The following is a 16,157-nucleotide window of genomic DNA, read 5'->3' on the forward strand; positions in this document are numbered from 1 at the left end:
CTGGCACGGAGAGATCTACGGAACAGTACACGGAAGATCGAGGGGAAGACCTCCGTACACTGATGCTTGAAATGCGGTCAAGTCTGCGCAATATCGACCCCAAGCTTGACACACTCACTACCCAACTGCAATCCTTCAAGTCACAAGTAGGGTCCCACGAACATTGACTTGGCATCCTTGAAAATAAAACATCCGACTTCCACGAATTAAAGTGGAAACAAAGCAACAACTTTTGCAGATGGATAGAGTGTTGGGGCTAATCTTCACCAAGAAAGAAGATACATGGAGGCGAGGTCTCGCCGAAACAACTTGCTTATCACAGGAATACCGGAGACCACAGCCATTGTCAAGATGTAGACCAATTGGCTGATTTACTCCGGGAACTGTTTGATACTCACCTGTGCCCTGTCTTTGAGGTTGAGGAAGCACCACGCTTTGGGCCCTAAACCACCTGTCGGAGATCCACCTTGGCTCCTCCTTGCCCGGATCCTTAATTACCAAGACCGCAACCTGATTCTGCGTCTGGCTTGCGAGATGGGGAAAGTCACGCACAAGGGTAACCAGATTTCCTTTAATCCAGATTTTACACCAGCGGTGCAGACGGCGAAACATGAATTTCTGCCTGCAAAGCGGATCCTGTTGCAGGCCCAGGTCCCCTATTCGCTGTTGTATCCAGCCATGCTTAAGGTTACATATGATGGCTCTACACACTTTTTTACGGATGCCAAGTCTGCCCTCAAATTCGATAAACACATCGGCGGTAAGCAGTCGAAACATGGCTCCAGGTCAGCAGATTCGGCAGAGACCCAGCTAAGTGACAATGACTGACAGCTCTCCTACTATGCCATATTACATGATCTGGATGTTTATTTTTGTGTTTGTTGTTGGGACAACTATTTGAAATCCTTTCCTTTGGTGGCCCCTGTTTGCTATAGCACGAGCCCCCATGTTAAGTTCCTTCCTTCTGGCTGGCTTCCCCCGGGCTTGGTGTGAGAGACCTACCTTGATGGGGGCCTGCTTGGGGGTCTGGGGGGCCCGTACGGCTTGTCGGTCGGAGTTGAGCCACACCAGACTGGACAGAGTTATATGACCTGTCGCGACTCCAGTCAGGCCCTAATGCTATGGTGATGGTTTATTTGAACTCTTCTCCTGTTATTCGCTCAGCTCTCTGCAGTATCTTGGCCACCCTGCCTCGGCAGGGGAGTGCGCCGGCGATCATGCATCTCTATGGGAGGATTCCCTTGTGCTCAATGTCTTTTGTGTTCATTGGAGGGTTACCTACAACCTGATTTGGGGGTTGGAGTGAGTGGGGGTTTGGGGGTGGGGAATTTTATGGTTTTAGCCAGTATAACTCTTTGCTGCTTGTTTGTCTGCACCGGGAGATCTAAGAATAGGCTGTGCCGCCCTTGCCCCACTGCTTTCATGCACTTATTACAGTTTGACACCACGCCACCAATCTGAATTTCCTCACATGGAACATTAGGGGATTGAATGACGGCAGGAAGTCCAGGCTTGTACATGCTTACCTATTGAGACATAATATTGATGTATGTTTACTGCAGGAGACCCACCTTAACGTCGTGCCTTCCCCTAGGCTGAAGCATAACCGGTGAAGCCACGTGTACTCCTCCATATATTCCAACTACTCCCGAGGAGTAGCAGTGTTGATTAAACGGGGCCTGGACTGGAGGAAGGGAGGGAGGGGGAACTACACAGTGATTCCAAAGGCAGATTTATTATCATACTGCGCACACTTGGTGGGGCCCCAGTCGCGATAGTCGCGATATACGGCCCTAATGTGGACTCCCGTAGCTTCTTTCAAGACATCTGTGCTAGAGTTAAGGTGACCGGTTGTAGCACTATTCTCGGGGGGCGGGGGGGGGGGGAGGAGGAATTTATTGCTATCTTGGATGATGACTTGGACAGGAGGGGGTGGCCCGGGCCCTATACCCTTCAGCAAGCGAAGCCCTAAATGCCATAATTTCAGATGGAGATTTAGTCGACATCTGGCGCTTTAGGCACCCTGCGATTGGGGAAGGCACCTGTATTTTTGAACACCATGGTGCCTGGTCCCGCTTGGATTTCTGGCTGGTTTCTCGCAATATGGCCACCTGGACCGTAGGGGCATCTCATCTCCCCAGATCCTTGTCTGATCATGCTCATGTCTTTTGCAATTGGCACTCCCCGAGTCAGCCCCCCACGCATGTTCTTTTGTGGCTCCCACAACATGCACTCTTGTGGCTCCCACAACATGCACTCTTAGATGAGGCTTTTAAGGAAGAAATAAGGATGGATATCAATGACTATTTCACTCTCAAATCCGGTTCGGTGGACACGGAGGCCTCCCTCTGGGAGGCATTTAAGGTGGTCATTCTGGGTCAGTGTATCGCTCGCCAAGCGGGGATGTTAAAAGCCATTCGGGGTTCGCTTGCCTCCCCGGAGACTCAAATCAGGGGACTAGAAACACAGTTTTATTCCTCCCAACGACCCTGACACACTGGCCCTCTTAAAGACCAGACTGCTTGACTTTGAAGAGGAAGCACAGCGTGAGGTTAAGTTTCTTGGGGAAATACTCCGCGGCGCGGCGCTATGGAGAGGGCGATAGGCCAGGAAGGACGTTGGCTAGTATGATCCGAACCCCGCGTTCCATTGCTTACATTCCCGAGCTAACTAGCAGCATGGAGCTGCTATTAGAGGACAGGCGGGCATCCTGGACGAATTCTCCTCTTTCTAATCTAGACTCTACACTGCCACCCAAGAGACATACCCAGAGGGAATGCAGTCCTTCCTTGATTCCTTAGTTACTCTGGTTCATTCAAAGGCACAGATTACATGGATATCCCGTTTACTGTAGAGGTTGTATCTCAGGTCATCAAAAGTTTACCTTTAGACAAGGCCCCTGGGTCTGATGGCCGAACTACAGCCTTCTATAAAACCTATGTGGAAGAACTAGTGCCACATTTGATAGCACTATGCGAGGAAGCTCATACTACTGGTATTTTACCACCAACTACGCGCGAGGCAATAATGATTACTTTGTTGAAGCCCGGGAAGCCTGAGACTGAGCTTGATTCCTATAGGCCACTGTCATTAATAAATGTAGATGTTAAAATTCTGGCCAAATTGATAGCCAATAGACTGCAGCCCCTACTTCCCTTTATCGATCGCCCTGATCAGTCGGGATTCATTCCTGGGTGGTCTACCTCCCATAACCTCAGGACTGTCTTTTCGGTGCTACATTACCTCCATCCAGACGTACAGGCCGCTGCCATGTTTCTTGACGCTACCAAAGCGTTCGATACACTAGAATGGCTGTATTTGTTGGCTATTCATGGTCGTATGGGTTTAGCCCGCTTTTTATTAATCTTATCCATTTGTTATACACTAAGCCCACAGTTCAGATTGGAGTGAACAGCCTTCTGTCGGAGCCTTTACTTGTTTCGCAAGGTACTAGGCAAGGCTGTCCCCTGTCCCCTGTCCCCCCTGCTTTGCGTGATTGTGATGGAACCCCTAGCTGCGTGTATCAGGCAGCACAACACGGCCAGGGGGATTGGGTTAAGTACCAGAACCCTTCTCATCTTGTTATATGCCGACGATGTCCCATTATACATCACTGACCCCGTGGCAATCCTGGACCCCCTCTTGAGAGAGTTCATTAGATTCAGAGGACTGCCTGGTGTCTCCATCAAGTGGGCTAAGTCCGTCGTGTTTCCCTCGACGGATAACACAACCCCGGTGATCTTAGTTTCCTTTAAAAGGGGAGGCCGAGGCGGTTAAATACCTGGGCATTTGGATCAGCCGGAACTTACAGGAGGTGTGTAAGTTAAACTACGGACGTGCCATTACCTGGTTGGAGGAAAGGGTCACACTCTTGGCTAGACTCCTGTTATCCCTGGCAGGGAAAATCATCCTAGCTAAAATGGTAGTGTTACCAAAATGTCTTTATTTATTTGCCAACATCCCGATTCCCCCTTACACATACCTTCTTCAAGTTCTTAAGATCACTGCTAGTTTCACTGGTATGGGCGGGTGGGCAGGCTCGAGTATCCTGGGATTTGCTGACACTCCCGCTGAAACAGGGTGGGATGGGTGCCCCAGATATGCAACTATATGCCTGGTGTAGTCAGGCTCTATTCTTCCACCACTGGGTTCACCCGACACCCTTCCAACCTCATGTAGCTGTGGAGACTGACGCGGTGGCGCCTGTTCTGCTCTGTGTGGCGCTGTACAAACCATACCACCACCCTCGAGACGGCATAGACAGCACGAAGACCCTACTCTGGGCACGGGATGAACTGCAAAAGAGGGAGGGCGCTCCCATACTATATGCCTCTTCTATACCACTAGCACACTATCCTATGTTACCTAACATAATGGACAGAATTAGCAGAACAATGGCACAAAAGTTGAACCTCCGCACATTCGCAGATTGTTGGAAGGGCGTTCTCCGGGGGCTTCGGAATACGTTCCTGACCACCCTTTGACCCACCTCTTCCAGAGTTAGGCTGAGCAATGGCGGGGAGGCCCTTCCTTGTAGGGTCTCGTTCCTAGGATCGTACTCGCTGAGCTTACACTATTTGACAGAGGGACACCACACAGTAGTTCTTGGTCAGACAGTATCCTTTATCGATAGTTTCAGGGGATCTTTATGATCCGAGATACAGCTGTTGAATCAATGCCACAAGCTGCGGCGGTTTCGTGATGGGGGTATTGGGGTAGCGGGACAGTCTTTAAGTTCAGTGTCTCTGCGGAGTATCCTTCGCACAGCTCTCAATCCTCGAGCTGGGGTATTTGGGTTCGCTCGGCAATCTCCGCCGATTCTCCTGGATGGGAGCGCCGCGAGTCTCTCAGCAGGCACCGGTGGGTTCAGATTCTCGGGAGCCGCGACGGCGTCAGCAGGGCTTAGATGGTTCAGAATTCGGGGAGCCGCGACAGCGTCAGCAGGGCTCAGATGGTTTCAGAGTTCGGGGAGCCGCGACAGCGTCAGCAGGGCTCAGATGGTTTCAGAGTTCGGGTAGCGTCCTTAGGTTCAGAGATCGGTCGAGCCGCGACCAGGTCCGCAGGGCTCTCGTAGGTCCAGGTCTTCTCTGCCGCCTGTCCCTTCAGCACCCCTTGTTATACTCCTCCTCCTCTTTGAAGTCCGGAGTCCTCGCGGAGAGGGGTCTTGGTGCCTGGGGGCGGTGTGTCGGGATTTCCTGCCGCTCGGCCCTTTGATCTGTTCAGGTTGGTCTGGGAGGGACTCCAGATGCCCAGCATGCGAGGCGCCCGCTCACCGGGGGCCTGGTGGCTGATCGAAACCCTCCTTGGGGAGGAGATCAGGGGTGTGATCGAGACGGCATCTCCCGGTCTGGCTTGGGGGTTTCTCTCTCCCTTGGCCGGGCATGCGTGGTCGTGTCGTGGGTTTTGCTGGGGCCCCGGCCGGCCATCGGGTTTGTTGGGCCATGGTGGCCGGAAGTCTGTGATACCGGGGATCAGGTGCGGTGGCAGGGATGCTTGCTGGTCGGGAGGGTCCACGCCACAAGGCCGGTCTCACACAGATCTATACCCAGAGAACACATTTCAAAACCCCACCCCTCTTCCCCCCAGTTGCAGACAAGGGTCAAATGGTGCCATTTGCTGAAATTTTCCTATATCATAAGCTCCGGGCCGCCTGTCGCTCCCTGCACAATAGTTTTCCGGAGCCCCCACCACCTCTGTCCGCATTAGAAAATCTGTGAAGCTCACCTTCACCCCGTAAGCTTGTCACACAACTTTACACACACATGCAAACACAGCACCCTTGGTGAAGCCCAGAGCATTACAGGGGTGGAACGATGAGCTTCCCGTTTCGCTTACTGAGGACCAGTGGTCACATTGTTGCTGCCAGCTCACTGAGTTATACCCCAATTATAGGCTTTGCCTGCTCCATTTCAAGTTCCTCCACCAATTTTACAGGGCACCCATAGGCTTGTGCTGCATGGGGTTGAGAGATGATGAAAGCTGCTGGCGCTGTGGGTTTACTCCTGCGTCATTCTTACACATGGCATGGGATTGTCCAAAGCTCAGGACATACTGATCCACGATCTTTACAATGATCAACCAGATCATTGGTACACCCATGTCCCCCTCCCCCCCCCTCTGTTGGGCTTGCTGAGCTATGTCAAAGACACACCAATTAGGGTACGTAAACTGCATGCACTGCTTCTATTTGCCAAGCGCCAAGTTGCTGTGCACTGTGGGAGTAGGAGGGTGCCTTCTATTAAGGAGTGGTTTAGGGACGTCGCGTATGGTCACTCCCAATTAACCACATTCTGGGAATTAATGCCCCTCACTTCAAGTCCTAGGGACATTTGGGAACCGTTCATTAATTGGGCCCGGGAGTAGCAGGGGTCAGATGGGGACACCTCTACATACATGGGGTCAGCAGATGGGCTATTGTGAAACGTTGTGGCTTTCTTTCTTTACAGTTAACCTACCTGCAGAACTTGCGATACGAGATGAGGCTCTGGACTTGCGGTCATGTTCCCCATATGCTTCTTTTTCAATTGGTATTGCAATGTGGTGGTCATTTACATCTTTCTGTTTAATCTTAGTGGGATGGGCGCTTAATATATAACACTTGTAATGTTCTGATTGTGCAGATTTTACTACTGAACACGCATCGCTAGCATACTGGCTAGTTGTTTATATTTTCTTTTGAAAATGCCAATAAAATGTAATATAATTAACCGTAGGCTCTCCAGAAATCCCAACAATCCCAGGGAACTTAAAATAGCCTACTATGGAGGACCCAATCTCCTGAATTGAGGAATAACCAGCATCCCTGGGGAAACCAACCCCCTTTGTTCCCTTTATCAGTGCTCTGTCTCCTTTATCCTGTCTGCCACCCTTACCCAGTGACTAACCTCTCAATTGTTCTTTGGGATGAAGCATGGCTCACTCACCTTGTGACGGGATCGTTCAGCTAGACTCTTTCCCCCCCCCCCCCCCCCCCCCGAAGCAGACTCCGGAAACCAGTCCTGTTAGTGTGGTGCGCACTTTGGTATTTGTAGGAGTCCACGCCGGCCCCTTTACTGTGGTGCTGAGAACAGACTGGAGCGGCTCCTGTTCATCTTTGTATGGGGCACCAATTGTGAAAGCTGAACTGAAGAAGTTCCCATGTAATGGAGGGAGTTTATCATAGAGAATCTCTAATATCATTTATTCTGTTTCCACTGCAGCAGCAGAGTCTCTGAGCATTCACCAGAGAGTCTGCTTCAGCTTACAAATTACTCAGCTTATATGCACTTGTAGTCGCATAGGAAATAGTGGAAAACAATGATCTCAACAAAAAACACAAAGGTCCTTGAGGAATGCAGCTGTAGCAGGAAGATATTAGACAGCTTGCCATTTATCATTAACAGATGATTGGTTTCCTTCCTTTCTCACAGTGTCTGGTTACACTTAAACCATTATTCCCTGACCATGACAACACAATGGGGAATTTGTAATATTTATAACTAATCTTATGAGAACATATGTACAGCATCGGCTTCCTTACCGTATCTCAAGCCCTGGTGGCAATTACAAGACTAAGTGAGAGATGAACGCTTTAGTGATCTTTGAACAGGAAGGAAAACATTCTGCAGTCGCAGTTTTTCCCTAGGCATGTAATTCAGCTAACCTTCCCATGAACCCAGCTAAACTCTGCTAAACCTGATAAACATGTTTATCCCGGGAATAAGTTCATGTAAAGGATAAAGAAAACAAGAAAAAAGCAGTATTAAAAAGGACGATCTCTCTTACTAACGCCAATTAACTTGGTAGGTTAAAGTAATCCCCTCTCAGTTGTTAATAGAGAGGCCATCACTGACAGTGCACCTAGCATTTTTGCACAACCATCTTGAATCAATAAAGGCATTGAAATACTGCAAGTCAGTACCCAGTGTCTTGAACAGGAACATTATAATGTGGAATAGAGGTAATCATTTTCTGCCACTAGCATCTCACAGGTGTGACCTTAAGCTACAGTTGTGGTGCGAGTCTTATGGTAACACAGAAGCTTTACCACACTGCACAGCATATGCCAGTCATGCTTCTCTGTCAGGTAGGATAAAAGACTCATCTAAGGTGGGAGATTGTCCTCTTTAGTTCTGTTTTGGAATTCAACCAGAAGTTTATCCCATCTTTGCACTAATATGCTTTTGTGAAGCCTATGAATTTCTTCCCATCAATGTGCTTTACTTTGTGCTTTTCCCCTTGTCTGTATTTCTTTGATGCCATTCATAAAGGCTAGGGGGACTATTGGCCTTCCAGCGGAGAGTTGTGGCATGTTTTGAGAGTTGTACTGCCAGATCAATAAATTTTGCTATCACTTTATGCTATTTGGTGTGGTAAAACCCGAGCAGTGCACGTCTCCCATGTGTTTAGAGTGGTATGTCCCGTAAATTGTGTGAGCTGCGACATGACTGTGGACCAGTAATTGGATAGACAAGGACAAGACCATAACATGTGCATTAAGTCTGCGCCATTATTTTTGCAGCGTGGGCAACAAACATTTGGGAAGTACGCCTTTATTTTGACTGGCGACAGGCTTCATGTAAAATGTTAACTTGTATGAATCTTTAAACCTTGGCTGAGACCGAGGTGTCCAGGTGTTTGAAGGCAAACATCAACTGGGTGTCATCAACATGGGACACCACATTGAAACCCCCACGCTTGAACAGATGCAGCAAGGGAAGTCATGTAGATATTCAAGAGACACAGGCTCAAGGCTGATCCCCCTTGGTACTCTGTAAATGACCTCTCGAAACCTTGATGTAAATGGGGGGAGGTAGACTGCCTGCTTACGGCTGGAAAGAAAAAATGTGATCCATTTCCACGTGGTGCAGAAAATTCCTGCTTTTTCCAGTCTGTAGGAGAATGTCATGCGACACTGTGTCTTAAGCCATCGATAAGTCTAACAGAATCATGGTGGAATTTGTGGCCAAATCGAGATGGGTTTTCATAAACCTACTCACTTCTAAAAGTGCCATCTCTGTTGTGAAGCCTGATTGGAAACCAGATTGCGAGGGATGCAGCACATTTGTTTACCTCGATAAAACTGGTAATCTGGTGATTAACTACAGATAACTACTTCTTCCCACCAGCAGGATGAATTGAGATAGATCTGTTGCTGGCAGTACATGAGGGGTCCAAGTTGGTTTTGTTTTTTTTAAAGTGGAAGACCAACGACTCCTTCCAACATGCAGGCACTGAACCAGACTCGAGAGAAAGGTAAAGAGGGCGTTGATCTGTAGATTCAAAGGATGAGAAGCCCTTTCGAGAATTTAAGGTGGGCAAAGATCCAACGGCGAGCCAGTATGAGCCTTTAGGATCAGACCCTCTGAATCCTTCAAAGAAATCTTTGCAACAGAAAACATTTGGCGGTTTAATATGTGGGAGGTTGGTCCAAGAGTGACCACCATAATACCTTTTAGTATTTGAAAATTCAGAGTGGATGTTGAACGCCTTGTAGTGAAACAATTTCGATAAGTTTCTTATCAACAAACTCCTGTGAAGTCAATGTTGATTGATTTTGTACCAAAGGATTTATCATGGAGTTGACCATTTTAAAAATCGTATGAGGTGCGTTTTCTGCTTCGTTGATTTGTTTGGTAAATAGAGAAGCTTTGGCATTTTTATGCTTTTTCTGAACTGTTTAAGAGCATTTGTATACCTAAATGGGTCTTCCTCCAGGAAGTTGCATTGCCATTTTCTCTATAGAGCATTGCACTTCTGTTTTTCAGCTTCAAGTGTGGCGGAAAACCAGAGTGCAGAAGTAGAAGACCTTCTATTTTTACTCGCTCTCAAAAGCATTATATCATCAAGAGTGGTATAAAGGTCAGAATTAAAAGGAAGATACAGCCAAATCAATGTCTGCAAGTTGGTTAACCACTTTTTGTGAGCATACCGTGTTTAGGGTGTAGTCAGTAATGGAGTGCCAAGGGCGATAGAGAGATGGCTTCAGTTTTTTGAAGCCTGAAAGTTGGGTAGCTCGAAACTGAAAGGAACTAAGAAATGGTCAGTCCAAGCTAAGGAAATTATAAGACCAACTTCTAAAGCAGGAATGTTAACAAAACAAAAAAAATCATTGAGCGTGTTACCCCCTCCTTTTGAGTAGGATCTTTGACTCTCAGCACGAGGCTATGGTCAGAAAGGGTTTCGATAAGCTGTTCCGCAGCTTTACAGCTATGATAATCAACATGCAGATTACACCTACTACCACAAACTTGTCTTGTTGAAGACAACGGGGCATGATAGCAGTGGACAACAAATAGTCAAATTTAGTATCAGTGGGATGATGAATGAGGACTCCTGAAACGGCTGTGTGCTTAATCCAGTGCTGACTTGCGCAAAGGAATTTAGACCATTAATTATGGCTATCCCTCCACAATTGTACCTACTCTATCTAAATGAGAGATGGAGTAGTGATTCGTAGTAGCGAGGGTAGGGTATTAGCAGGGTTTAAGCCAAGGTTTGGAAAGAAAAACTATCCCAGTGGTTATCCCGTAGGATTCTCCAAATTAAAATTTTATTTTTGGCAAGGGATCTTACATTTGGATTGACGGCAGCCTTCATACAGATCATACACACATTGCTTTCTTTCAAGGATTCTAGGATCAGTAGAGGGAAGCTGCAGGAGAGGATTAATTCAAGATGAAGAAAGATGGGGTCTTCAGAAGAAAACCCCAGAGGAGTCTGCCAAGTCTCCTCTCCCAGTTATAACTTCACACCTCATGATTCATGGGATAAATACTGATTAAGTTTATGCCCAGTCAGCCTACACATAAGGTGAGATGGCCATCCTCTATCCTTTCCCACCAGTGATCACTAGAGTAATCTGACATCCTGTCTCGTTTTGTTAAGCTTCAGCGTCCAGAACAGAACTCAGTTTGGCACCAGCCAACACCTTTCCCACCATTGGGCCACCCTAGTTCTCTTCTTCCCTACAGCACTGAGTGACATTGCAGGACTTGGCACTGACTTCAAAGATAGATAGATAGATTGATAGATAATTTATTTTGTTTGATTAATTCAAATCATTACAAAATCTTCGAAATCTCACAAGCATTTTAGGCAATCTTAATAAAATAACGTCAATATAATAAATGTACAAAAACCTAGAATAGTCTGAATATATAAAAAGAAACGTGTAGATTCTGCATTTAAAAACTATGCACCTATTCATTGCCAAACACGGACCTAAAATATGCATCCCAGATGCATAAAAATAACCTTAAAACTATGCTGTGATTGTCCTAAAACATACGTGTCTATGTGCTAAATAAATCAACCACTGTTCCCTAATACCAATAAAATACACGTAGGTGAGAGTGAGACATATATTCACTAACAACAATTGATTTAGATAAAATGATGATCATAAAAGTTCCAGACAGACATAAAATGCAAGTACGACTATTAATTAGCACATTGACCACTACTTTCAGCCTTAGCCACCTTCCTAAGTTCTTAGTATGCAGCCATCTTTCACCTTTGGCCACTGTTTTTACTATCGGATCTAAATATTTGATCGGCCGTCAAATCAATTGACAATCTAAGCCCTATACACACTCAGTGACTGCAAATTTAATTGCTTGAACAACTAGTCTAAGAAAGCAGAGACATAAAAAAATGTCTGCGTATGTCAAGCAAATATGGACATTAATATATTATGTTTGCTAGTGTCTCATTGTAGTAACCACAGCCTCTACAACATTTACGGTTCCTATTCATTATCATACTTTGGCCATACTTCAGTGATGTGAGCAGGACCACTAACCACCTCAGTCTCATATACTTTGCTCTAAAGGAGTGTTTCAGCTTCAAGAGCCTATTCTTCTTTGGACCTGGTGATGTATAGGAAGGTAATAGTAAATCCCCTTGTTAGCGCTTACTGAACTCTGATATTTTCAATATAAGAGAATGTTACCCTCACCTTTGTCAGTGATCTCACAATCCCTGTAGCCTGTTGCTCCTTGCCGTACTTCCCTCCAGTCCAACAGAGTTAATATTCTCTGGAGATTAAAGAATCAATTCTTGAGATATATTTTACCATTGGAAATTAATTCCTTCCAAATATGTTTCTTAAGGGAGACCCCCATAGACCTTCAGCAGTACTTCAAAAACTGCATTTCTTCTTGTACTTCACGGTGTGGAAGTAGCACATTTGCTTCAGGACCTTCATGGATTTAGGATTCATCAACAAAATAATTTGGTAACGACCTTTAAACATAGTGACTGTTGCAGTAGTGGTTTTCTGCCTAAGCAAGGGGCACTCCTCAGCCCGACCCACAAAAACATTTCCATTTCCTGATGCTCAAGATGGAGGAATGTAATTGAGGGTTCAATTCTGAACCCTCCATTTAGTCCTTGAGGCCTTACGAAGTGCCTTGTGGCACTAGCTGTGCATCTAAATAAGCAGGAATACATACCTGTCTCAATTTAGATGACTGCCTCTCAAAGGCGTCTTTATATAACAAAGACATTAAAGGTGTTTAAACATATCTGCTGCTGATTCCAGACCTGAGTTAACCAGTGAACTTCCAGAGGTCAGTAAGAGGACAATCCTAGGAAATTCCAAACCTGAGTTAAGCAGTGAACTTCCAGAGGTCAGTAAGAGAACAGTTGTAGGATATATTCTTTTTTGGACTACATTTAAATGCATAAAACATACAGACTCTAGAGACCAATCTGCACATGTTAAATAACCAATTAATTTACTATATTAGAATAGTCCAGTGAACTAACTCTCTCTAGAGGTTGTGATTTCTTTTCATAAACTGTTGTCGAGCATAAAGTAATTTATTGTTCTGGGATACATTTACCTATTGATACCAATTAGGGTATTTGTCAAGGACCTAGTATGGTAATGCTCAATCTAGCCTTTTTCCTTTTTCAAAATTTTACCATAATTATGATCATGTTCAGAACCAATGACTGCATTTATTCCACAGGCAATAAATGATACTGGGATCTGGGGCTTTGTCTTCATATCATTTGGGTGAAACTCAGCCCTCTGGTCTTGGTTGGGCTCTTCTGTACTGCAAATGCTTCGATGTTAAAGGGTGCAGCATCTGCGGTACCTCACCACCCATTCTTACGATTTCATTTTAAAAATTATACAAAAATGCGTTCCGTGCAGTAGCATTTACTCACCATAATGCAAATAGATTAAAGACTGTTAAAAAAGAATTAGCAGAGATGAATGATCTGGGTTATCAAGGTGATTTGTGAAGTGAAAGAAGAGAGGCAAATAGTTCCCATTAGCTATATGTGCATCTTTAAATTAACAGTTTATAATAGGGCTGTTTTGGGTAGATGGCTACATTCTGGCATTCACTACAGGCTGAAACATTGTTTATATGACTAATCCCTGAAAATGCATTAATTCATATCTTTAAATACTTCTATCAGCTAATAGTTTAGACTGAAAAGCTATTGTCATTCGACCTGGGGCAAGTTGTTTGTACTGCAAGCAGCGCTGAACCATTATGTGAATTTTGTGGAAGTATGGTCGCCCTTTCTATTTCAGTTAGAATCATGGGCTTGTGGTGATGTCGATGTGTCATTTCCAGTCTACATAGCTATTTCTTTTCTCTATCAACAGGAGGTTAGGGGAAGAACTTGGGAAAGTGCAAGTCTTTCAAGAACCAAACAGAGGTGAGATGTTTGCCTTCAAGACTGCTTCTTGCAAAGGGGATTTATCAGTGTTAATAGAACGAATACAGCTGAGGTTTTTCCTCAAAACTTCAGTTTTTCTTTGTTTTTGTTTTAAAAGGTGTCGGCTGCCATGAACTAGCTTTAGAAGGCTGTTACAAACTGGTCAGTTTGAATGTTCATTTGTAGCGCTAGAAGGTAAACTAGCAACAAATGTGGATGTGCACTCCATTCTGATCTTCAGTTTACTGCTCAGGGAATATTTGTTTTTTCTCCTAACATATGATATGTTTAATTTCGCCCTCTGTTCAAAATTGTATGCGATCTTTCGAAAATGCAATCAGTCCTAACTTTGCTACATTTATGGATATTGAGAATTTGTTTTATTGGTTGGGCCCATGCACACTAGTTCATGAAGCCATTTAAAAACACTCTGAATTAATGTGTGAGAGATGTTGCTTGCCTTTCTATTCATACCTACCTAGCCACACGTCTTGGTGTCTTATTGCCATGATTACCTTCCTCTGTGCAATCTTGGGGAATGAGCTGGCTTCCATTGAAGTTGCTGAAAGATTTTATCACCATGTGTTGGTATGTTACTCCACACCGTATCTAGTGGTTAATTATTTGATGTGTATTTTAACATTTATATTATTGTACAGGCCACCTCTTTACCATATGAATTCTCGAATGTTCACTTGACTTGTTTTCTGAACTTTGGAAAACAGACCAGCTTTATTCAGTGTCTGCTCAAATAAGGCATTTTAGGTTATTTTCCTCAGGTGATGCAAATTTGCTTTTACTTTACTATGAGAACCGTTTTCTATCCATAAGAATATATTTATAATCTGGACATTTCTCATTTATCCAAAGAAACCAGAGTACAGATTCAGGAGTCTGTGAGGGGAAAAGATGTCTTCATCATCCAGACGGTTTCCAAGTAAGCTTTTTTTTAATCTGGTAAAAATATCGCAACATTTCTCAGCGAGTTGGTCATGAGCAATGCCCCCATTAGTCCTGGCTCCTGAATGTAGTGTTTGAATAGTATAGCTCTTCCTGAATCTCCTAACATTGGTAGCAGAACATAAGATACTTTTGTAACTTGATTATGCAAAAATATCCTTTATATCCAAATGCAATTTTCTTTGGTTCATTTGTTTTGCTTGCTGGCTATATTTGGATTAGATCCCTGTCCTGTATGCCTGACATGCATAATCAGTTAACCAGAGGAACCTGTCTGTAATTGTACAGGGAGGTTGGGGGTGGTTAGACATGCAGCATCTTTTTTGGTGGGTGAAGTGAGGGTAGTTGATGGGGGTGGGGGGGGGGGTGGGGAAGGGGCCCACTGTGACAATATAAACTGTCTCCCAACTCTCACTCCGATGACAGTATGTGTATAGCTTACCATTATGGAAATTGGACATGTGAAATTGCTTGAGTTTCACCGGAAACTGAGTTTTCAGTCAATCTCTGTCTGTATTTACTTGAGCATCATTGTGCAAAGAGTAGAACAGCAACTTCCTCCCACTGGTAATATGGAAACAAAATAGAACTGTATACACTGGACTGCCACCTATTTCTTTACGCTTGTCAGCGAAAAGTGACAAGAAGAACTGGTAATGCCACACGGGTCCCCAGAGAGCACCTCATTAAGTTTCCGTTTGCAGTCTCCCACTAGATATTGCCTATTGTGCATGGCCAGTAACCACAACACCACACTGTAAACATTTGAATCTCGCTATTCCATTTTGCAGAACTTCACTCGATAAGATGTCATCATTAACCTCTTTGGCATTTGGAGCCTGTTTTTAGACTTGAATTATTAATTTATATGATTTTTTTTTATTACATTATGGTTTGGGATAACATTGTGAAAAAATGGAGGAAAAACACGTACTATTAATCCTGTAGATCAATGGTCAAGAAGCTTTTCAATGCCACGCCCCCTTGAAGAAAAAATAAAACAAATCTGCAGCACGCTTAACGATTTGCTCATTGCAGTTATGTTTAGTTATTCCTTTTAATAACTCAATCAAATATATTATTTCCACCATGATTTTTGCAGTCTGGTTTCCCTAAAAGTGTAAAAGTACTCCTAGTGTATGACTTTAAGGGTTATCAGGTTCTCTTCCGGTCCCACTGTGATACCTGAATGACAAAAACATGACTAATTGCTCATTAGTTCTTGCACTAAAACACAGCACTGTTTTCTTTATGTTTGTCTTTGATCCCCAGGAGCACAGTAAATGCTCATCTTGGCCAGAGCTTGGCACAGTTACCCCCCCCCCCCCCCCCCCCCACACCACCAACCCCTCAGAATAAAAATATAGAACCTCCTAGGCCCAGTTTGAAGTGCTCTACTCTAGACTGCAAGCAGTGGTGTTATCACAGTAGGAAATCACCCGATCAAAGTGATGCATGAGATGAGATTGAAGGTTTGTTTTATTGAACTAGTCAACTCCCCAAGCTTTGAACAGTTTGGTGTTGTTCATGTTTCT

General features: G+C 44.8%; 1 protein-coding gene across 6 annotated transcripts in view; it reads left to right on the forward strand.

Moving 5' to 3' along the window:
* PRPSAP2 (phosphoribosyl pyrophosphate synthetase associated protein 2) overlaps window positions 1-16,157 on the forward strand; it is a 598,092-nt gene that overhangs the window by 216,821 nt on the left and 365,114 nt on the right. For all 6 annotated transcript variants that reach the window (XM_085628991.1, XM_085628988.1, XM_085628989.1 and 3 more), the window contains exons 3-4: window positions 13,610-13,662; window positions 14,533-14,599. In XM_085628991.1, the coding sequence (XP_085485117.1) occupies window positions 13,610-13,662; window positions 14,533-14,599 (120 nt within the window). The remainder of the gene's footprint in view (window positions 1-13,609; window positions 13,663-14,532; window positions 14,600-16,157) is intronic.

The sequence above is a fragment of the Triturus cristatus genome, chromosome 10 (assembly GCF_964204655.1).
Source record: "Triturus cristatus chromosome 10, aTriCri1.1, whole genome shotgun sequence".
Lineage (NCBI taxonomy): Eukaryota > Metazoa > Chordata > Amphibia > Caudata > Salamandridae > Triturus > Triturus cristatus.